Source organism: Diachasmimorpha longicaudata, chromosome 8 (assembly GCF_034640455.1).
Source record: "Diachasmimorpha longicaudata isolate KC_UGA_2023 chromosome 8, iyDiaLong2, whole genome shotgun sequence".
Classification (NCBI taxonomy): domain Eukaryota; kingdom Metazoa; phylum Arthropoda; class Insecta; order Hymenoptera; family Braconidae; genus Diachasmimorpha; species Diachasmimorpha longicaudata.
The window spans coordinates 7,049,155-7,074,355 of NC_087232.1; the positions used below are offsets into that span (position 1 = coordinate 7,049,155).

Sequence of the window (25,201 nt, forward strand, 5' to 3'; positions counted from 1 at the left end):
CCATTGTCACACAATAATTATATGAAATGAGAGTCTCGACGATTCTATCCTGATATCTCTGACGAGATTACGTTTCTCTGAGCGTGGAATAAACTATTCCAACAACAACAGCGCCCCAATGACACTTCAGATTGATATCGTTGGACGTCAATCTCATGAAATCGCTTCATTAAATAATTACCCAATATTTTTTGTTTTCAAATGTTTTATTTACAAGAAAAAAATGATTGCGATCACTAGTCGAAAAATTATTTTTATATCGCAACAATCTTCGCGCGATGAATCAAATCGGCTACGTTTAACTTACATCGTAATCAATCTTATTGCAGAGAGGAAAATAGTTATTTAGTATTGGAAAATCATAGGAGCGCCGTCTAAACCGTTTAGAATTTTCATCAAGGGCTTAACTGGTATCCAAATACCAAATACGTTCGTATTTTACGCGGGTTAAATTATTGGCTGTCCCTGCGCGATATTTTACTCTCGAATTCCTTTACTAACCATTCGTTGAGAAAAGAATAGGAGTTTTTCAACCGCATTACTTCGAATAGAGACGTAAAAAGTGGTTGAATCGACTCGTTTTGTAATAAATGGAGTAATAAATTAAATGATGAAAATAGATATATCTATATCGCAATGGAAAATCGAGTAGAATAAGTGAGTGAAGGCGGATGGAATTTCATAATAAATAGTACGGGATTTAGGGGTCTAATTGACTCATTCAAGTGATAATATCACATGCGCGTCAGTCCCAGGTGGCGGTTTTCAACAATTCTGGAACTCTGTGCCATGGAAATGCCGGCTGTGATTCCTCTTGTGGTTCAAAACCTGAAAATAATTTTTTCCATCAGTGTAGGACTAGACAGGTTATTTACTGAAGATATTATTTTTCCACTTCTATAATAGAGTGGTTCACTCGTGTAGAAATGCCACACTCACCGAGTAAATTACGTCCGTACCGTAGTGGACGTCCTCTCCTGATAGCTTGTACACACATCATCCCATAGACACGAATACCAGGGACACTTGCGTAGGTCGGTTGGTCATGACTCATCGGTCCCTCTGGGATCAGGAACAAGATGATTAATAAGAAGGTATTTAAACAGAGGACAAAGATAAATAGAAAGTGCAAAGGTATATTTAATAGGCGCTGGTTAACTGACAGCTGAATAATGACACAATTTACACATGACGGGTTGCCTATTCTTGAGAATCATTAATATCGTAGCGTAAAGATAAGGAAGAAAGCAAAATTTTGCCTCTTTATAATTGTGAGATTCATTGTCAACACAGCGTTAAATGAAAAACCCTTATCCACGTGATTAATGCCGTACGTGGGCACGATTCTTTTCTTTTACTTCTTTAAGATAGAACTATGATATTATCGACAAATAGCGATAATGACGTAAAAATGTTTTAAACAAAATTTTCTCTTGTACATATAAATATTTGTAGACATTTTTCAGAGACTAAAAAATTTGGATAAAAGAGAAAATTGCATAAATTTCAAACATAAATTACTCTACTCATTAATCTACTCAAAAATGCATATTATCCTCCTGGAATATATTTCCGCGTTAATCCATCTGAAATAAAATGATACCCACCTAAAAAATTGTTGTCAGGGCACCTGCAAATTACGAGATAATGAGACTTTCCAGTTCTGACATTTTGCAAAGCGAGTAATGACCAGTCTTTAGGAGTTTTGCATTCTCTCATATCAGCAACGGGTTCGCAGGTCTTCACGAGTGTCAAAGCCTTGAAAATAAAAAAGAAATATAATTTTCACAGTATTGGATTAGGGGAATGACAGGTTACTCTCAGGTTATTCCCCATATAATGCGCTAATTTACCGCTGTCAATGTTGCTAAATCAATTTGAATCGCTGTGGGAAGGTACCGTGGCATGATTTGACTTCAGTCTACAGCTCTTATCAAGATTCAAGTGTAAGTACTACACATTCGCGTTATCAGATCTGCCAATCGCTGTTGTTGAGCAAAGAGCTCTGACCCCCTCCTTCCCCCTTTCACTTCATCTTTTTCTTTCTTTCTCATGTTTGAAAAAAAATCTTGCAGGACCAAAAGCCCATGTGGCTCTTGGTACTTACTCCCTGGCGAACTCAGTTACAGTTAGAGTAATTCTTTATCTCTGCTTCATAAATATCTCACAGTAAATTCCTTCAATCAAGCCTACCGTGAAGCTGAGTCGTCTGTGTTTGTGTTTCCTCTCAACCATTGTTGATGATCTTTGAATCATTTTTAGTTCTTTTACTTTGGATTGTATTAGTTGAATGACTATTTTTCGTGTGATGCAGTTTAAGAACTTTTTCAAGTATGTCACAGGGACATTGGGTGCTGTTAATGCGGTGGTAAGAAGTGGCTTTATTGACGCGCCAATTTTGTCCTTCATCTTGAAGGATGTGATTGCAAATTGCACGGATAGGACGCGATAAATAGCTTGATATTAAGTGCAATCGAGGAATAAATAATAAAAAAAGTGATGATAGTGGATTCATGAATATGAGAAGCAGGTTACATAGCGCCTGTGGCACTGTCTTCTCTTCCTCTTTGCTTCTTTCTCTTTTCTCATTCCTCTACTGCTCATGCGACCCGGCCAGTCCTTCACGATATGCACTAGATATCAACTTGATGTGCGGCGTTTTTTGTGGAGATCAAAAATGGCAAAATAATTTCGGCTACTGGGGGCGTAGGAGGTAGAGAGCGTGGCCTCTGGGTTGCCCCGAGAATTATCCGAAATTCGATGGCAAAGTTTGATGGCTTTTCAGGGAGATCTTTTACATTAATGAAATTCTCAATTTTTTTTTCTCCTCTTTAATGTGCCGCATTTACTGCATTCGCAATATGAAATCTATTTTTCACAGTTGGAGTTCGATTCGCGTCTTTCATTATCTTTTATTGTACATTTTCCTTCATGATCACCGACGTTATTACAGTGGTACTTAATTGAACAAAGAGAACAGAGGCTATCACATTTTTAAAAATCTTATTTTATCCATTTTCCACATCTCCCTCTCCCTTTACTCGTCATAGAGTTTATCGGTCTTGAACTACCTATGGAGATTGTAATCTGTGTCCTGGTTAAATCGAATCCCACGCAGATCCAACGGATGCACGTCAAGATTCTTGAACACGATCGTAGTGTTTTCTTTCAACAATCGAACTATTATTTTTCTGGTAGCGTTTTAATAACGGGGTTCATTTAATTCTTCGAGCTCTATCGAAAATATTTGGGGAGTTCACTGACGCTTAGAGATATTCTTCTATTACCGAGAAAGAATTTTAATAAAAATGTTCACTTATTTTCCAACCGAGGATTAGAAAGAAAATTCTCGAATCACAATGGGCTTATAAAAAGGGATGATAAATTTATAGCATCATCAATGCACCACTACTCACAGGCCTAGTTACTATGTCTTCTCACAAGAGAACTGTCTTGCGAAGAAGTACAATCTAAAACGTGTTGGCCATGAACAGAGGATCTTACCGGTGATTAAAGGTTCATCGTAAGCGCTGAGTTATAGGGCTTTAAGATCTTTGATAGGGGGTATATGAGAGACCATTGTCGATTTACGATTGAATAAAAATTTTTTTTTCATTCACGATGAAGAATGCAGTCACGATTGTTAAAATGATTAATTTTCTTCCAAGTGAAAGAGAAATTCTTCTATTCTTACCTTGGGCCGTGGATCCGTGATTAGCTCGGTCGTGTGGAGGTCGTCACTGTCCAGTGATGCACTGCATGGATCTCGGTATCTTCCAGGGCAGGCACATAGTGGCTGGGTAAAGTTTAATCTCACATATACTGCGTTACAGACCTGTTGCACAGCACACTCGGGGAGTAAATAAATATGCTGGTTGTGGGGATAGTAGTGGTACTTTGTTGGCTTTGCCAGTGCCGCCGATGCACCCTCTGGGAATCGTACACCACTCTGTGAAAATTGAAATCGGTGGGATTTACATCGACCTTGTGTGGTTGTCCGCCTTCAGCGGTTCCCCCTGATACCATCAATTACTTTGGAAAAGTATTTATTTTTTCAATTCTTCATCGCGAAATCGAGTAATTGGCAGGAGTACAATTTGGAAGAAATAAATACTTCTCTGAAGTAAACGAATATTTGGTAAAAAAATTTTTTTTTTTGTGTGGCGAAGGGAAAGAAGGAAATGACGAAACGGAAGAGATGTTTTTATAAAAAATTTCGCTGGTGCTTTTATAGTCTTCCCATTTCATAAAATAAGGGGAAGCAAGATGGCAGCGGGTTCAAAGGTACTTTGAGTCGTCTAGTATTGTATCATCCTAGAGATTACAGTTATATGCATGGTGTAGTGTATGGGCCGTACAAACAGACAATAAATAGTTGCATTAAGACTACCTACACTACATCAAAGCTGCCGTAATTCGTATTATTTCGTTATTTACTAGCGCGCATCGGTTTAGGAAGCCGATAATATGTTATTGCGTGAGAGAAATTGTTTCCGTCACGGTTTTAAATTACTTCTATGTTATCGAGAATGACGTTGTTTCAACTGCAAATTATTTCTTTCACTTTTCATTCGATGATTGTTTAGGATTATGTAATATTGGGGGATTAAATCAATTTCATTTCGCCCAGTCATTGTTCGTTCTCATGAAAGTTCAATATTCACCCACTGCAAAGACAGTCCCCAATGCATTATTGTTTTACTAAAAAAAACTAAAATTATTTCCGATATTTCAATGGAAAAAATATTGAAATTTATGAGCAAAATGATTTTTATTTTTTCGATTGAGTTTTACATAATGTCGGGCAAAAAAAAGATGATTTAAGTGCAACAAAATGGGGTTCAGCTGTTTACCTACGACAATCTTCCATTAATAACCAGCTGCTGTATCAGCCATCAACGAAGGTCATTTGTGAGAGTCTTTGCGTGACAAGATCAATCCGAGGTTGGCGTGATAAAAATTCAAGATGAGGTTATAACGGAAGAACCAGCTATTAATCCTCACTTTGAGTGAATATCGTTCACAGGAAATTACTGGGTGTAATTCTTGGCCCTGAAGCTCGGAAAGTTGTGCACTGATAGAAAAAATGATTTTTTTTCAAACAAGTATTATATACTTGAGCTAATTTCACGTGGATAAAACCTGGCACTAGGTATGAATTTTTTATACAATCACTTGGATTGAATATCATACCTCCTGGAGCTTTCACATGCATTAAAATCAGGGAATCTGCGTGTGAAAATCTAGAGAAATTCTGTCTTCTTTCATTACTAAATCACATTTATTAGGAAATGAAAAACCAGATGATTGTTTCATTGAGAGAAATTTTTGTGAAATAAAATCATTTCATCTGTTGTGTAAATGAACTAGAATTCCGTAATTTTTATTGAATATTTTTTTTCATGTACAGAAATATATTTTCACCGCTTTTCCTATAAAATTTAATTACGGGAAGAGTTTAAAAAAGTCTTCCAAAGCTTTGCTCAGTAGAAAAGACGGAAGAAAGAACGAATCGATAGGGTTTTAATGTCGAATGCTTCCTGGAGCGTGAGTTTATGCTACCGGAACTCCTGCATTCGGCTTCTGCAATAAACTGGTATCTGAGCTCTGTCCCCAATCCATACGGCTCCTCCTTCTTCTTTATCTCGAGAATTCACTCGTTACGATAGTCTACCATTTCTGGCCATCTTTGCTCATTTTTTTTCTCATTTTTCCTCATTTACTTGGTCGAGAAAAATAAATATTACGGCTTGTCTGTTAATATCGTTTAAGCAACTGGCGAATAAACTGCATTCGCCTGACAAAACTCTCGGGTGAATGGTTTTAGTGGTCGCCCAGTTTACCAACCGCAATGATCGTTAAATCCACAATTGTTAGGTACTTTTTTCAATCGTGACAACGCCAACACCATAAGAAAAATTACCGCCTTGTATACCCGAGGATTCTCTGACCCCGATGAACTTTAAAATTTTTATTATAAATAATTGGGGTTTTTTTTATTCACGACTATTCACCACAACCGCAATACAAAAGGCTTTCATCACCACATCGGTGATAAAAATACATTTTTTTTTTCTACTGGAGACCCGGATTTTACAGTTCATTATGGACTCAATGATGCGAAAAATCAGGAGATGTTTCTCCTAATGATCTCTAATACAGTTAACGAGATATGGAATTTTCATGTATTCTTCCAGATTTTCGAATTGTTGAATTTCCAGACAAAATTGTGCGAACGAATAATTTTTTATGAATTTTTACAAGTGAATCCATTTGTCCTGCCTCCACCGCAATTTTTCTTCATTTTTTTTTGTCCTTTAACTTCCTCTTTTCCAACTAACAAGTGCTGGGTTCACAAATCGTAAGAACATCGTTGAACGACTTAAAAGAATGATCTAGCCGCCAAAGAATTAGCGACCAGATTAGTTCTGCGGAGGTGGAGAATGCCGACGAAATGATTGCATGTCACTTGGATAATGCTGCAAGCGATAAGTTCAAACGACTTTGAAGAAAAGTCTTTATACTCTGACTAGAATCATTAACCGTCCCTGAATCGTGACCGTGCCGGAGGGTACCCCGAGTATTACTTACTTTCGACCAACCAACGGATTTAATAATACCTGGCTTTTAAATTCGTTTCTTGTTCCACCACCTAGCCAACCGTCTTTGAATTGATGATTTTGATACTCAATGCCACAAATAATCATTTCACTGGCTACAATACCAGCAACACGAATCCACTGTAGAAAACTGTGATCGAAGGCACGAGCAAACCGCCGAACCGTTAAATCTTATTTCCACATAAATACAATATTTCCAAAGAATTAACCATTTTTCAATCTCAATTTCGACAAATTGCGAACAATTATCGAGCATAAGCACTCGGTAATAGATGAAGAATCATTTGTATCCACACAGGAAATAGTTTTTTCCATAATTATATATTTTTACCCCACATTGATTCCCCAGTTAATGCAACAAAGTGGGTAATCAATTTGTTATTTTGCTTTAAAAGTAAGATAAATTCATAAATACTATATGCAGTATACTGAGTAAGAACTTGATTGCAATTCAACATAAATAAAGTAAAATGTTTTCCCGGGGATTTTCCTTTTTCACGTTCACTGTGGCTGTGATGATGGAGGAGCATTCCATAAATATCGTTCGATTCTTGCGTGACTCAGAGCGACTACCGTGGAACATTCACTGAGAACAGATGCTTGCCAACTTCTAAGTGTTGCAACTGTCGATGCAAACTATCGGTACGATTCGACGAACATCATGGACGCTATGAGGTCGACAGGGGGTTCAACCATGATAAAAGGAAGTAGACAAAGAGCCTGAGAGATACTGGTTTTCATGTGCTTATAGATTCGCGGAAACAAAGAAGAACGACTAGAGATGATTGTTATTTTTAAAAATAATTGACCTGAGGGAAATTTATTCTAAAATTCTAATAACTCTGGAACGGCGGGCAAAATTTGACGCATCATCACAGTCATTTTTAAATAATCGCGGAGGGATTTATACTTTTATGGAACGGTAGAATAATTTTTATTTACATTTTCTCTCCCTTTGGTTCCCGCAATTCTCGAGGGAACAACGACTTCCGTCATTTTTACTGAACATTTCTCTCCGCGTTGCTGTTCTGAGAAGAGAGCTGAGTAATGTCCGGGAGTTTCCTTTATTCTAATCTGGAAGACTGAGGACTGAATTCAAAGCAATGTCTATATTTGTCGAAATGGGGTTTATGCATTCTGCACAGATCTGAAGGGCTTCGTTTGGAGGGATTAACGAATGCCAGTTCTCCCGGTTCAATACCCCATAAATGTCCAATTGGGCCTTTGTTATTCATTCTGATATCCTTCGGAACGATAAAACGGAATTGCAATTAGGGAGATGACTATAGATCTATTGGAATTTAGGTGATGGAAATGATTTTCTTTACAGAAGTTACTATTCGCATTCTCTACTGCTGAGTTATTGCAGCCTCAGTCGTGATTATATTTACAGCGAAAGATTATAGATTAATGTGTTTCGTGAGGCCGATATCGGGGTGAATATTATATTGCTGACGTGGGGGCCCATTTTTTTAATTATTTTCTTCTCTCATTATTCAGATTGTTTTATATATCTCAGTGGCATCTATCGAATGATTTAATAATTTTTGTTATCACGCCAACTTGAAAATTGCAATTTGATTGAATACTCCAGAATTCAACTGACCATTTAACTACAAAATTGATAACAACAGATAGAAAAATACACAACAATTTCATACGTGTGATTTTTAAAACTTTGAGATTTTGATGTGCTATTGCGGGAGCAATTTTCAAATCCTCTAGCAAAAGTTTTATAATGTTCCTCACTCACTATTGTGAATTAAGCAATTCCCATAAATTATTGATGCGTACTGTTATTGTATTTAATAGCACAATCAATCATGAAAAATTAAATGCACATTCAAGTTCTTACTCCTCGTAAAATCGCTGCTTTATTAACATTGAAAAGAGTTGAGATAAGTTTTCTCAGCTAATGAGATAGAGCACAAAAGATACTTCCAGGCGAACCGTTAAACTCGTTCATCCTTGCGTATAACCCAACTCAGGGTGGGGAGAACTTATTATAGTTATTACCTGCGGAGGGGTTTCTTCAAGTTATTGTTTGATACCGCAAAGTTGAGTGCACATCTCGTTGGAATTTACAAATACCAAACAGACTGTGACTGTTTGCATCTCAAAATAAATTCCACACAATTTTCTTTAGTTTACAATAACTAATTTTCAAAAGGAGAAGATAATGTTGAAGAGGATTTCAATTTAAAATGCATGAAACATCATTTTCTGGACTAAAATAATTTTATTACCTTTTAAATTATGATAATTGGAATTATGAAATTTCATTGATAATATATATATGTCTATTCTCGTCTACTGTAAAAATATCTTGGGGGAATACCATTGGTTCAAAAATGTTGTCTCACACAACATAAATAAGACGACTTTTTGCTCCGTATAATGAATTAAAATGGTTGTACCTGATTGAACGATTTCTCCCTGAGAAGACATAATGGGTGATAAAAAACGATACTAGAGTCATCAGGACATTGGTGGGCTCCTTTCTGCACCGAGTAGGTGTTCTACGACCCACGCATCCTCACTAGTTGGCACATCAAGTTCCGCGAGTAGAAAGTTGGCCCGATTTTATTCATAAAAAAAAAACTGATATTATTTTCCCCTAAACCCCCGCGATCCAATCATAATTACTACGTGTTTAAAGATCGCTGATGCAAAATTGAATGACTTGCACGATGTTTAGAAGACAGTGGTTAATGACTTCGGGATGATGCTACCGTGGAAGATGGAGAAATTATATTTTTAATGGGCTCAGTGGTTAATTCATCGGAAAATTTAACTGGTGAAAGTAGAGAGCATGTGAACTTTTTTTTTTCAAGTATTTGTTGAATATTCAGATTTTTTAATGGAGTTCCTCGGTTGATAAAAGCTGAGCTTAACTAATAAATTATCCAGCCGCCACTGAACGCCACTTTAACACCCTGGGGGTAGTAGTTACCCCTGGCTTCGTCCAGGGCTCCCTCCCCCTGTCTATATCCCTCCATCCACACGGTTCCCTATGAGGGGAAAGTAATTTCATCTGAACTTTAATTATGCGGATAAAACCTGATGTAAAAATATGATGCGCGAATCAATAGGTTAAACCATTGGGAGCATCGTAATTGGGTCTGAGAGGGCTGCAGTCCATAATTACCGCATAATTATGGAGTAAAAACTGTCACTAGACCTCTGGGTTTATAACCATCACTATGTAAAATCACTGGTGTATTAAATTACCAATTACATTTTCTGCAAGTACTTTACTGGAACGAGACCCAATTACCGCCCTCTGGGCTATTATTCCACATTTTTCCCACTATCCTCAGATCCAATTACCGGCCCCACAACGATCACACCCTATAAATTGGGGTGCCTCATATTTTTTATGAATTTTCACGTGACAATTAGGGCCCCCTAAAAAATTGTGGGAATTTTTGGAAATATTAACTGACATATTTACGCGTCTGTTCGTGAGAAATTCATAAAAATTTTCGGTTTATTACCCCTCCGTCATAGTAGAGTACTAGACAATTTTCCCAGAATTTCCTCGGAAAAATTATCTGTCTTTTCGTTCTGTGTTTTACGCGGATTTGGATATTTACAGAAGAATGTCATTGTTTTTCCATTATTACCGGTTCGCAGCAATCTTACTCTTCCGCTATTCTAACACTGTAAAAATGATTTTTCGATATGATGAGGGGTCGTTCGGTGATGAGAAAATAATTCCAGGTAAACCGATAAAGTTCATTCATGCGAAACTGACTCAACATCGCGAACTCCCTGACACCGAAACGAGTCGTTTTTGTTGATATCAAAGAACCATCTCATCTACAGTGTAGGACAAAAACAGGGTAAACTAAAAATTACTGCCAGTAATGTTTCTTCTTCACATTCTTGCCAGTGCTGCTATCTCAATTATATAAAAATTCGTAATGAATATTCTCTTAATGGAGTAGGATAATTTTATCATCCCAATTGTGCTTGATATTGTCACTTCACTATTCACTATTCGTCAGCAGTAATTAACATTATTCTGATTTTGAAACGTACGAGACAGTGATCAGGCGAAATTTCTATTCTGTTCCCACGCAATTATCAAATTGTTAATATTTTTACTGCTGATTGCTTTGACGATTTGTTTGTGAGACAAGTGTGACTGCCAGATGTTTCAAGGTACGGAATTAATCCGAGAAAAACAATATTAGCAGTATTCAAGAGGCTCAGTGCAAATCTCATCCCATAAAAGGTACATCGGAACCAACGGTTTTTCAGTCTCAGGGTTTTACAACTTCCCGTCTGACGATCTCACACAGAGAGAAATTTTTGATAAAAATTATCCTACCGTTTTATGAATGTGTATCACCGGTTTCTCATTCGTATCTTGCAATTTAGAAAAAATTAATGAGTGAAGATTAATTTTTATTTATCATTTATATTCGATTATTGATAGGCAGATAATGCAGTTCGGCGGCATCGTCACATTATATCAACATGACAATAATAAATTGGCTGTTAATGATTGCTATAATGAATTGATTCAATAGCACAAATAATATTTCGCTTAAAAATCAATTATAAATTCCCAAATTGTGAGGGAAATGTGAAATAAAAATAACGTATAGACAAGGGCTCTGTTCGTTGACAGATGTCAGACGATGGGCGGATACCCCTCGTGCTCAGACCTCTACCTCCTGGCGATAGTCATAGCGAGTCTACTACTCCATCCAGTTTCAATGCTTTCATTTATGCCACTTGTCTCGTTTTCAGTAATTTACTTACTTTCCTGTCGCATTGCACGTACAATCCTTGTTTTATTTACTCAACAAGTTTATGATGTGCGTAGGTATCATTTGGAGTTATTACCTTTTATTGTTGATAATTATGGACCACTGGGAAGACACGAGTTTGCGTAGTTACCTCTTTACATCTATCAAGAAATTCATGCCTCGCAAATTAACAAGCGCGCAAAATTCCAGACTAGGAAAAACATCTCAAGAAAATTATAATATTCTTGCATTAAAATTTTTTCGAACGTGGCATTAAAAAATTCGAATAAATTCATTCAATTTCACTGCGGTTTGAAACATTAACCTTCTTTCATTGAAAAGTTGTTGTCGTCAGTCAATAATCACACAGCTCAGTGCAAATTTTTAATTTATTTGATATTTTAATATTTAATATATTTTGAATGAATTTTTCAACGTCTTCGACTAAAGAAATTTCGCTGTCCAAGAAGTTTAATCAGCATTTCCACACAAAACAGTAAAAAAATAATTGTCCTTTCATGTGGAGTCGAAAAGGAGAGGTGAACGATATTATCCTTGACCAAATTGTTTGCACGTGTGTCATCAAAACGACCCCTGAGCGTACGGGAATCAGATAATTACTTGATTCCTCGTTCTTCATCCAGATTTGGATCTCTTTCACCACTGCGAGTGGAATTATACCATAATGCAGAACGAACGTTTGAGGGTCGTCACGGATTTACCGTTGTGCCGTTATACCGACAATCATCCCAAGCCATTTTCACGTTCATCTATTATCCTCCGCCTCGTATCCTCTTCCCCATCCTTTCACCTCTTCATTCCTTGGGAAAGTGAAGATGCTCCATAATCATCGTTTCATATTATTTCATTATTGCTCTAATTCTCTCATGTTAATTCATAAAATTGTATTTTAGTCTGAGCTTTTATTTACGATGATCGATAAATTATTTTCTTTTCGTCCTTTTTTTCAATTCTGAGACTGTTATTGGCGTTCAGCGGACGAACATTTACCTCGAAATATTATTTATTTATTTATTCCCAAACCATAATTTAGAGTTTGAAAGTGCGTATGACGGGATGAGAATGAACAAGGGGATAAGGAAGTCAAGATCAGACCATCACCCTCTAACATAAATAGGCTCTCCCCTACTCTCTCCTATTTCACTGAGGCGTAGCCTACAAAACACGATAGGATTCGCGACATCAGTGTCGAGTCAAGTCTCTCGGAGAGAATAAATTAATTTCACAGTATGGGACACTGGCGCCCTAGAACTGACACTGCTACGGTAATGTACAAGAGCTGGGAGCCTGCTACCGGCAGTGGTCGTAGTAGTTGTAAGCGCATGCGATTGGTTCACTCTACTGCAGTAGAAAAAGTACTACTGAGTCCGACTTTCTCCTCAGAGGGTTAACCAAAGCCCATTTGTTAAAGGCAAAGGGAATCATCGAAAGTCTTGATTCGAAATTCAAATTGACTTAGAGTCAAATTGATTCTGTGAAAGTCCAGTGAGGACAACCTTCAGTAGGATCACTGGCAGATGTGATAAATAGGTTAAAAAATGGGGATTACGAAGGGTCAATTTCCTTGAGTGACTTTCGTTCATTAAATTATTAAATTTTTTTGCCTTTTCTGGTCACAATAAAAAATGATACAAAATAGAAATACGAATTAGTGAATGATGTTATGTAATCATCGGTAATGGCGATGTTAAGCGTAAAATCCGCTTCGGAAAGCGTAAAACATGACTTCTTAAATGCAATTAAGGTATTTTTTTTCTTCGTGCTGTTATTTTACTATTTTTCAAGGGGATTTCACGAGGGATTTTACGACTTCAAAGATTGAGAAGGCGACAAATCAGGTCAGAGAGTTGGCCGCAGCGAGAGCCCGCAAATGGCTTTTGTAGAAATGAACATGTTGTTGCACATTTCCGGTGTTGATTAGTATCATCGTTAGAATTACATCTCGTATTTTAACCTGGGGAACTCGAAGACAAGTTGATTTCCTTCTGTTATTAGAGCTTTTGCCGCCAGCGCTGAGATTGATCGATAATATTGTGCATCAGGGAATGCAGGACTAACATCCGCGAATATATAAAATTAATAGTTTATGTCAAAAGGGAATAGAAGTCGAGCCAACTTCACGCATAAAATATATGATTTTTAAAATACATATTTTTCGGAATGGAATTGCAAATTTTTCAGAGCAATCACTCATAAATTTTATTTATCAAATGTGTTAATGGAATTCACTGTCTTCTTCGATATCTTCGATTAACGTAATATTTATGCCACGAAGTCCTGATACTTGATGCCCGACAGTTGGAAACCAGGTCACATCATTAGTCTAGTTGAAAATCCCAGTACCCTCATGACTAAATTTACCTGAGTGCCTTCACACTTTCGTTTATCGTTGATATCATTTAAGTGGCCTGAAATGAGGAGATTGAAGTGGGTCGACTATCATTTTTCTCAATCCAACGATCGACTTCTCACTTCCACCATTTCACTTGACCAAAGTCATGGAAAATTCAATTATGAAATACGAAAGCATTTCACGTCAGTTTTAATTAGAAATTTTTCTCCGGATACCACTACATTTTCCCACGGTTCCTACGGCTGTTCGGGATGTGTAATGCACTGCTGCAGATTGGAAAAAAGCCAGTCGTATACCAGTCAATCGGGACTATGGATATTTTCAAATTTTTATCTTCGTACCCTGGTTTTCCCCTCACAGTATTTTTTTGGATCTCCTGGAGAGGCTGGAAATTTTCTCAAACATTTGGATTTTTTCGGCCAGAAGTACTCCACCATTACTTGCACACCTTAACCTGATTGGGCCTGACGCATATGAATATCTAAACTCAACAATTTTACAGACCTCATGACTTGCTTATAGATGGCTCGTATCTTAGTATTATGGATACAGTTATTAGAATGCATTCACGCAGAAATTTCTCATTTCTCGTGCCCATTTTACCAACGGTTTTCGTACCGTGTCCTTGGGATACGGTACAGAAACCGTCCTCAACCATGGAATTTAACTATTTAGAATAGGTGAATATAAAAAATTCGTGAAAAAATGTAACAGTCCGCTTTGTGCTCACGTAATACCGTTATACAACTTTTTCCAGAGTGGAAGATGTCATTCAAGTAATGGAAAAGATGTTGAATGCATTTTGCACCTGTTATGCTGGATGAAGGGGAATTCATTTGAATCGCAATTGAATTCATTTCCCCCCGGGAAAAAATTTTTCTCCCAAATTCCGTCCAGAGAACTTCAGAAGAATCATTTCAAATTCCTCCGGAGACCTCTCCGGTGACCCAAAAAGATTCTTTGGTAGATTTTTGCAAAATGTTTTAAATTTTCCCTCGATAAATATCATTAATCAGGAGACTCGTTCGCACATTTTTCTAAACCATAATCGTCGCCCAAAAAAGAATGCCCGGATGTGAGAAAAAAAAATGCTTCTGTCAAGTATATTTACTGGTCATAAGAAAATTGACAGATGTAAATATTGGCATATATTGAGTAGTGACAAGTAATTGTACTTGGTACAAATAATTTATGTCTGTGGGATAATTGACAATCGTTTTTACCCCGCTCGCGAATGCTATACGTCCGCGGATTTTTTGATGAACATTAATGGACAATTTCTCACTGCAAATACAATCGCAGACAGCGCGATGGGTCAAGAGAGAGATATACTAAAGTGAATGTATTAGGTCTTTAACAGTGAATATCTCGGAATAGATCAGGTGCGCGGGAGTGGGTTATTAAGGTCGCAAAAATCTAGGCTTTAATAATCATACTCATCGGGGACAATATTCCTCATCGAGAAATCAGCATTGTCGGATTTAATGAAAGTTTTCCCCCATCTGTAATTTCTAAACGCGCGCCAGAGAAAATTTCTAGAAATTGAGAAATTTTATAAAATACAAATATCTGAAATTCGCAGAGTTAATGGTAACAGGAGATTGAGGTGATGATTTTTTTTTAAATTTGTTCAGAGTCTGTGAATTCATATCCGGAATCCAAACAAATGGTATTTTATTTATAATAATTTTTTTAGGGGTTGAAAAATGGGTACAAAAGATGTGCGAAATACCGACATTGGTTTTTGCGGGGTAAATAGGTGTGGAAGTTTTTTCGATGAAAAACTAAATGGAAGACGAGCTGATTTTTCCAATGGTGGATGAAAAAGCAGTGTCGGTGACGTAATTTCGCTATTGAGTTAATTTTCATGTAAAAAATTATCGACTCGGAAATACGGTCTTCGACAACCACCATCGCAGCTATAATCACTCTCTTTCCTCTTATTTTCTTGAACCTGGATAAAAATATCCGTTAAACTGACTCGAGCTTTTTCGCCATTTTAGTACTCCAGCACTTCCGCTAATGCTTCAGCAATACAGAAAAAATTTACCCGGAAGATTTCAGACGTTGGCTCTCATCTCCGATAGTCGTAAAATCACTCAACCGGGAAAACATAAATCATTTTATTGGATAATTTTATGAGAAGCTTTGCTTGAACATTTACCTTCTTCTGAAAAATGGGGCCCAAATTCCGCTAATTTTTTTACACACCACTTCTTACGGATGTACTATATTTTGATACGACTGTAGAATTACCCCATCTCGATACTAGGCCACGAGGAACTTATCTGTTAAAGAGGAGATTACAGGAGGGGCCCAATACGATTTCGCAAATAGTGGGAGTGTAGCATACAGTCAACAATTTTCATCGGCTTCACCGTCCAGTAAAACGTGAACAAACATTTGCATCAAAATTAGCAAAATTCTTGATCTAGCGACAAAACGCGAGAAATTTCTGGAGAAAGAAATCACGTCATGAATTCAACTAATGTTATTTTATTTATTAGATCAAGTAATAATGACAAAAAAAATTACATGCGAGCGTCATTATTATCGTCGTGGGCTCCAATGAAGCGGAAATTTCTGACATTAAATCTTCTCCATATCCCGAAGAAAAAAGCCAATAAAAAATCTCGTGAACTCAAACTCTCGCATGGACAAAGGTGTATGGTAGTAGCCAGGTGTCAGATGGTAATCGCCATCAACTCCGCCTCCCCCACCTTCGCCGTACACCGATGAGAGCCACCAACAAGAATAGAAAATAAAAGCTAAAAGTGCACGTTCAATTTGCCATCCTATATCCCACCAGGCTCGTACAACCGTGGTAATTGTAATTATCGAGGATTTCTACCGGGTTTCCCACTTCCGCATGATACCGAGAGGCTTAAAACCCGAGGCATGAACAACCGGGCTTCGTGGACAACTAAAAACAACCCAGTGGGCTATAACGTAGAAGTGATCCTACTTTCAAGATCGACCCATTTCTACGTATATTCTTTTTCTTTCATTCATTTTCGTTGGACTCGTACTCCACGAGCTCTAGGTTCCCTCTTATCTCTTCACTCGCAAATGCTCTGTCCCCCTTTCTATCCGACAATGACTCGGCATTAATTTTTCATACGCAAAGACGAATACCATGGCTTTGTCTCTTTCGCTATATGTTTATTATATGGATGTTACCTTGCGTAATCTCATGTTCCGGATTTTACCATGACCGCACTACATTCCACCGTTTATATGCGCTCTTTTGTTAAACTCTTTTCTGGTCACTCAGGGGGACGATTCGAAGCTGCTGATATTGATACGACCCTTGACCGGGAATTTATGCTCCCATTGACATCCATTTGGGAGTCAATGGTGTCAATAGGTAAAACCGAGGGGGCCAAAAAATTATTGTATACTTTACAGTAATTAATTTATGAAGGGTCTGGGACTTTAGGAGTCAAATAAGAAATTATAGTTTATCAAATATAATGAGTTGTCAATAATTGTCACTAGTGGGGACTTTCGTTGTAAATGCACATCACAGATTGATTCACGATAGCGTATCTCCGGGAGTATCGTGAAGAAGCTCAACAGGATGAAGGCACGATACCCCATACACTCTCACCTTCGATACTCTCCTAACGTAGCATAAAAATCCACATATTTTTTTGTTACTCAATAATGCGTAAGTCGTTGCGGAGACGATCAACGTACACTGGATCACTTTGTCATCGTTAGATGAAGGTAAAACTCGTCTTGTCCTTGTGAGGGAGATAAAAAAATCTCCCCCCCCCCTCCCCTCGGACGACCGCAGAGGGAATTCTCGTGGTAGTTAACCGAGAGCAAATCCGGTTAAAAAATTAAGGGGGAGGATATTCGAACCGGATATTCTCGGGATGAAGGAGTATTGCACTTCCGCCATTCGGGAAAGTTAACTAATACCATCGAGAATAGCTCTAATGACGGATTCCATTGAATTAAATTATAATTGAGTAGGGAAAAAGTCGTAGGTATTGTGGGAATAATAATATATTTCTCACCTGGGGAAATAAATAAAGAAGTCGTGACCACGTGCGGAATTATAATTCAAAAGTAAATAGTTAATTGGTTTGAAAAATCTGATTAAATTATTTAATAATTCTAGAGGGTGGAACGTGGGACAAAATGACAATTGACCACTTTTTAGGTCAAGTTTTGGTGGAAAAATTAGAGCTGAGCGGGTAATTTTTTAGATGAAATTAATATTCGTCCTTTGGAGGTCTAATTTTCACCCGAAATTTATTTCCGTTTTGAAAAAATTTTGAAGCTTACCTCACTGGCACTGGTGTAGTTGATATTGAGTCTGATGTGAGGTCGAATTTTTCCCGGGGAATCACGCGTTTCCTTAGCCGGAGGAAGGGATGTTGATTCCGTACTTTGACTATTTTTCGTTGTCAAAGTACTTAATCCAGTGCTGTATGTAATTTCCGAGGTTCTGGATCTCTCCACTATCGTCGATGGCTCAGTAGTCATTGTCAATGATGCAGTGGACGTACTCACATTAAGTGGTGTCGTTTGTTTAGTCTTTGTTGGTAGTCGAGTTGATGTCTGAGTTGATGGCAATGCGGTGCACCAGCTCGTGCAGCCAATGATAAATACCAGAGATGGGAGTTTCATTTTTTTGATTTATTCCGGTACTTTCCGGTGACAGTTGAATTTCGTTATTCTTGATCACCATTCACCTTTGCACTTCCTGGAGAAAAGGAAATGGAAAATTAATTTGTTTCTCTACTTCATCAGCTTCTTTTGATTTTTTTTTTCGCTCCCTGAACTACCGATTGCGAGACTGCAGGAATTTCCCGGAAAATTCAAACCGAGAGAGCACTTTGGCAGGAAAATGCTGGTGTTAGACCGATTTTTCACGCATATAAAACCACAATTGCATTGCGAATTGAATAATATGACGATCAGTAAACGATTCAAAATGAAGAGGGAAAATGCAGGGGATTCTCACTACAATTTTCATTGGTTTCCTGTTCTAATGGAACATACGTTACGCACATCAATTATTTTTCTTATTATCATACGCAATACGATTTTATCAGCTCGATCGTACGCGCAGAATAATTCGCAATACATGATAGTTCTGATAGTTTTAGCTGAACACATGCCGGATGTCAAATTTTGCATGGAAATGCGTACGGTATGTCGTGCAAACCCGCAGGCCACGACTCGCTAAACCGGACGATTTTTTTGACCTTCAATATATCCAGCAATAACTGGAATACACAGAAGGAATTTAAAATTTAAAATTACTATGTGAACATGGTAATTGAAGACCACACCGGAAGAACATTGAAATTTTATTTGTTTTAACTTGGCTGTGCAATGTGAAAATTGCTTTTTGCGATTTAACATGGCAATATAAGACGCGTAAAACAAAATAAAATGCGTGAACAAATAAACGGATACATTTTGCGATATTTGGAATTGACCAGTGGAAAAAAAAATCTTCAGTATCGTACCGTAAACAGAGAATACATTAATTCAAATTAATTTATCATTTTTGGGGGACGGCCCGAGACGGGGCAAATTGGGGCGAAAATCTTGAACCCACGATGTGATAAATCTGTTCGATATCGTCATGGGAGGAGTCGATATTCCATTCGCGCTTCGATACCGAGAGGAGACCAGATGTCTTTAGTCTTCAGGATAATTCTCTCCAAATTATTGTCCCGTGAAGTCCCTCCCGGCATCACGACGCTCAGTCCCCAGTCGATTGTTGATTTCCACCTGGAAATATCTGTTTTCGCGAATTGACGCGTGTCGAAGGTCCGGAACGTGCCGGGCGATCCGTACGCGCCTTCGCGTCGGGTCAAAAAATTGCGTTACCGTTAAGGGAACGCGAGCCACGAGTTTCTCCTCTCCATGCACTCGATTACCAACTCGTCGTATATCCTCCTCTTCCCCGCTACCATAAACCTATACCACTTTTCCCTTCCTATATACACAAGTTCGTACTCCGACTTGGGGGCAGAAATAATCGGTAACTTTGTTACGTGCTTGTAGGACTAAAAATGTTGAGATGAACTTCCGCATTGTGTTCACTGCTGACGATTCAATTAATATATTTTCGATTGTAAAATTGTTTTGTTAATCGATGGACAATCGAATTAAATTCTCCACTGAACAATCGATTGTTTCGGGTAATTCTGGAATGTTAACAGGATGTGATAAACATAAGGAAAAAAGGAATAGATGAATTTTCCACTAAAAAACGTGGGAAATTTAACATTTGTTTCGCAGAAAACAATTCTACAGATTATTCACGTTGGTTTTGTTCTACGCGATTTCCCCACTCACACCATTGCCTGTCGTCTCGTAAATTACCAGAAAAGATGCAATCGATATGGGGAAATTATTTAAAAGTAATAAATTAATTAATCACACTGATGTCGCCCATCGAATCCTCGTTTCTCGTTTATCAGATTTTTAATTCGATAATCTTGGAAGGACTAAACGCAATGATGACTTAAATAACAATCTTGATAAATCGGTCGTTGAACCTGCCTCATCAACTTGTAATACTCTTATATTCATACATCATATTGTTATGAGAACTCGTATGAAATCGAAGATAATTCTGTGAACTGGAGTAACGCGCTTTCTTCAAACGGAAGATGCATCGCGATGCACTTTAGTGTTATGCGTTACATGAATTCAAAGGTAAAAGGATGTGAAACTCGGCCAATGATATGCTTACCGAGTACTTGTTTCTTTTAGAATCTTCATAACGTCGAAGGATCTCCTGATTTCGTTGGATGAAATTGCACGAAATATAATCAGCATTTTGGTTCTGGGGAATTTCCGAACAGGGCCTAATTTAATTAAATATCATCAGTGTAAGAGATATAATTAATTGCTTCCAATACGCAAAATGTGAGGCCTGATATGATTTTAAATTACAGAATTATTCATATGGGAATTGCATAATCAAAGAGAACAATTAGATGTGATTGAGATGAGATAGAAAAGGCACCGGAATTAATATTAATATTAATGACTGGGAAGTTATTAGGAGAGAGAGAAATTTTTGATAAAAATGTTCTTATCATTAATTTAATTAATTTTAAATACTACGAGCGCTGTGGTAATTCTAAAGGACTCGATGATTTACTGTCCTAAATTAATTGCCGATAACAGAAATATTAATTAAATTTTCTTAAGTAAAAGACCGAGTGCAGTTCTTGATGAAAGTACTGAGTTACTTGCCTACTTAAAGACTTTTTTTTCTATCATTCAATGAGTGATCAATGATTATTCTTACTGAGAAAATGATTTCGATCTGAAAGCTGGAAGTTCTGTGCTCAGGGAAAAGTTAATCTGTCTTATCGTTCCTCAGCAAATTAAATTAATTAAAATTGATAGATAATTTCTAGTAACTATCGATCACATCGGGGGGTAATATCAGGGTCATATGCAATCGTCGGTGAAGCGGAACGGGACGTCCGCTGTAAATATTTCTCACTGGGGACCGCCTACGGAAGGTAAGGAACTACATGTAGACGCAACACGTCGTGATTTTGCCGCCGATTTGCGTTCATCGGTTATGTGTATTTGGAACTGGTTTTCAATGAGTCCAGTGAGTTAAATCGATAAATTTGTTCGAGTTCTCGTCATTCTTTTAATGTTCTCGAACGAAATTTCAATTACCCAAATCGTTGAAAAAAGCACCCAGGACTAACGTTTTTTCGGGAAAAAATCGGCAAAAAACGCGACACGGTGAAAGTCGAACTGACGTAGTTATCTCAACTGACCGTGACCACTACATTCTCATTCAATGAAACTAGAGGACAAGAAAAATATGGAATTTTACTGTCTTCCCATTGTAAACATTTTTCACAGACTAAAAAACATCTGAAAAAAATAACAATTTATCTAAAATTGAAGCAACCGGGCGCCTGAATTTTACTCAAATAATTAATTTGATCTAAAAGTAAAGTTCTATTAAATATTCGAAATCCCCTGACTCTTTACTAACTTAATTCATCCAAATTTCATGTGAACGAAATGATTGTGAAGAAATTCAATATTTTTTTCTTGAATATTCAAGACTATTCCATTAGTGAACGACTTCCTCATCTGAGCGAACCTGGAACTCTCATAACCATCATAATACCCCATTAAAACCGATAATCCGGGGCCCTCCACTGGTCTGACCATGAACTCCACCATTCCCCTGGTAATGAGTTCACAAATCGGTGTCACCGGTGTTCGCCATGGCTCCAATTTTCTTTCACCGAAAAATAAACACGATGAAAAAAAAGTGAAAACATTTCTAATTCCCTCGGCGTTTATCGGTCCACAGCGGAAGCAAATGGACGAGACGAAATAATAAATAAAAAAAAAACCAATGAAAGGAGGAATGAACAAGTGCAGAGTGATTTGTTCCCAGCTGTTGTGTGCATTTTTAATAAATGTAAACCGAATGAGACAGGCCCGATAATTCACCGGATGACGTTTCAATCGCTCCGGTCTTTTCCGCTTTGGCGTGTGCGTACCGTCTCCTGTATATTTTTTTTTTTTCGTTTTACACTTCTTATTCGCGCCTCACATTCATCCTCCCGCCGGCATCTCGTTGAAGACATGCAGAGGACAGCCACAGTTGGTACCTTAACCACTAGTGCACTTTCGTTACGCTTCAGGGGGAATGAGCGCGCGAGACTCGAAGGTGAGGAGCGTCGCCTTGGTCACGGTCAAGGTTCGCAGTGAATGCACATTATCGTTATGTGCCGATGAACTCAGTTGCGTGGAACCGATGAAATCACAGGGGTTAATTTTTTTTTTACAAACAGTTTGATGGTGCGTTGCTCGGGTCTTCGATTTTTTTTTTAAACGGGAGAACGACTCGTTGACTGATGGAGGGCTGGGGTGACTGGAGGTTGGTTACGGGATAATAGAGCATATCCGGTGTGATAGGATTTTTGTTTGATTAATGAATTCGGCACCGAGGTAATTACGGGGAAGACGACATTATTCGTTAAATATCGAGGGGGCCCAGGGATTCGGAGGAAAACGTTTTAAAAAAATTTTCTTTCGGTTCATCAAACGATGTACACAATAGTCTTTCAATAAATCTTGATGAGCCGCTTTGTTTTTTTATTGCTGCCCTCATCGTTGTTCAAGTATTTTGTTCTCGAGTTTGGTGTAAATTAAAAATGAGTATTTTCTTTTTTATTTTTTCTATCACTGTATCAAACGAGATTGTTTATTGTCTCGGAAAATGTTGCAGGAAATGACAGGAATTAAAATGTTCGGGTGTTCCCTCATTTGAAATTAAAAAATTTGCTTCTGTTTGATAAGAACAATCTGAGAATCTGTTTCCTCTCTTGATCGATACCTGCACTTGTAATTTTTTTCATGGTCACAGTTTAATAAGGGCTGGGAAAATTAACGAGCTATTAACGTCACATTGCCATTATCGTGCTGTTCTCTAACTCCTGGACCGAGCATGTTTCGCATGAAACTTGAAAGTAACCAGTCATTTAATTCCAGAGGAATTTCTCTGGACGATGATTATACGAGGGAATTAATGATTGCGTTGATATAATGAAGAATAGTTTGTGGGGTGAGTGACAACGTTTTTTATCGTGAAACGGACATCATTGCGTCATCGAATCGATTAATCTTCTAATGACACGAGCATTCTAGACAGCCAAAGGCTTCTGTCCAAAAAATTCTACTGATAACAGATAATTTTGCGCCTCGTCTAACTCCACTGGTTTCGGCGATGTCAGTAAAACGAATTAATGATTTATGTTGCTTCAGATCTTTGTTCACCACTTCACTGGAGAATTTCTTCCATTAAAATTAAATATTCTAAATTCTTACCTTTGAATGGAAAATCTGGCGCCCAAAGTCCTTGATAATTCAATCACTCGTGCTATCGGAATAAAAATGTCGGGACTTTTTGAAAAATCACCGATCAAACTTGCGAATGAAAAAATTCAACACAGCTTTGAAATGCAAAAAATGTCGGTGTCAATTTTCTCGAAAAAAAAAAAAGAACTTCAACCGTGTGAGCATCAGCCACGAACGTACACTCGTCGATCCGGGAGAGTTGGAGTACGACTGCGGTCCCATGTAAGAGGGATCCTGCCTATGAGTCCCCGCTAGTCCCACTTACCAACCAACCAGAAACCTCCCGTGTATTCCTAGTTAGCATCTCTGCCAATACCTCACTGTAGCTTTCCACCGGGAGTAGTGCCATTCTGTATAAAAAAAAAAGAATGTGAAACACCCCATCAAAAGCGACAATGAAGAGAAAACTGAAGGATTTGCCCGCAAAGAAAAATCACAGGTCGTTGAGGGAAAACTATTTGCCCCAGGGGATGCTGTGAGGCGACACGCTTAATCATTTCCGTGCGATAGAAAGTACATTGGCTAATTACGACTAATAAATTAATCGTTCGATTTATGACGAACGGGTGATACTAATTCGCATACCTAAGGACATTTTCCCTTTCGTGAAAATCATTAATCTTACGGTTTTTTCATGGAAAGTGACACAATTTTTCCTCGGTCAACTACAAATTTCTTACTGAGTAATACACATGATGTTGTACGTCAATTTTTACTGTCAAAAATTCATTCGAGCGAATAACAATGACAGGAAATTTACAGAATTCTCAGAAGGCGCACTCTCAGAAGTGCGTCGCGGGCAATAGGACCCGACAATCCCCCACTCTCTTCACATTCGATGAATGGGGAGCTGTTAGAAGGGGTTGAAAAATGGGGTAAAAATGTTTCTCACTCGTAGATTTTTTATACATAAAATCCTGGAATTAATAATCTTAGAGTTTTCTCTTTTTACGACTGATATTATACATTTTCAAATCTCGTGACATAAAATTGATAATCCTCCCTTCCCCCGATATTTCAAGACTACTATCTAATCTAATACTAAAAAATTCAACCACCTGAGGGAGGAAATAAATAACCTGAGGAATGAGGGAGACGAGGAAAAAGTATTTGGAAAAATGAGAGTTGCAGTGCTATAAAAAATCCTATCTTGGAATCCCGGAATTTCCTTAAGCCGATGATTTCATAATGAGACTAAGTGCACGAGTGAATAGGGAGAGGGCAGCAAAGCAGAATAAACAGAAAGAAAATGAATGAGCAGGTGGAGGAGAACTGAGATTCCTAGGGAGCGTTGGCAAACTGAGGCCAATGGTGAGCGAGACCCGGAAATATGAAAAAGAAATTGCCAAGTTGTTTATTTATTGAGCGAGAGGGGAGACTCACAAAACGTCAATGAAGGAAAACAAGTAGAGAACAAGTCATTTGAGAAGAATCATAAAGATTTTTGTTAATAAAAAGGGACGGAAAAGGGTTTCACCCCCTCTGAGTCCCGTTTTCACGCCGGGAAAAAAGAAATCGCTCTGGTTTTCTTGGATTTATGATTATTTATAAACGAGTCGATG

At 37.8% G+C, this 25,201-nt stretch overlaps 2 protein-coding genes across 2 annotated transcripts in view; one reads left to right on the forward strand and one right to left on the reverse strand.

Moving 5' to 3' along the window:
• LOC135164969 (elongation factor-like GTPase 1) overlaps positions 1-25,201 on the forward strand; it is a 46,401-nt gene that overhangs the window by 3,724 nt on the left and 17,476 nt on the right. The gene's annotated exons all lie outside the window — the stretch shown is intronic.
• Dsx-c73a (doublesex cognate 73A) lies at positions 174-23,836 on the reverse strand. Its single transcript, XM_064125830.1, has 6 exons — positions 23,610-23,836; positions 18,051-18,471; positions 3,695-3,949; positions 1,608-1,758; positions 940-1,062; positions 174-828 (listed from the first exon to the last, which is right to left on the reverse strand). Exons 2-6 carry the CDS (start codon positions 18,393-18,395, stop codon positions 746-748), a joined length of 957 nt encoding a protein of 318 aa, XP_063981900.1. The 5' UTR covers positions 18,396-18,471; positions 23,610-23,836; the 3' UTR covers positions 174-745.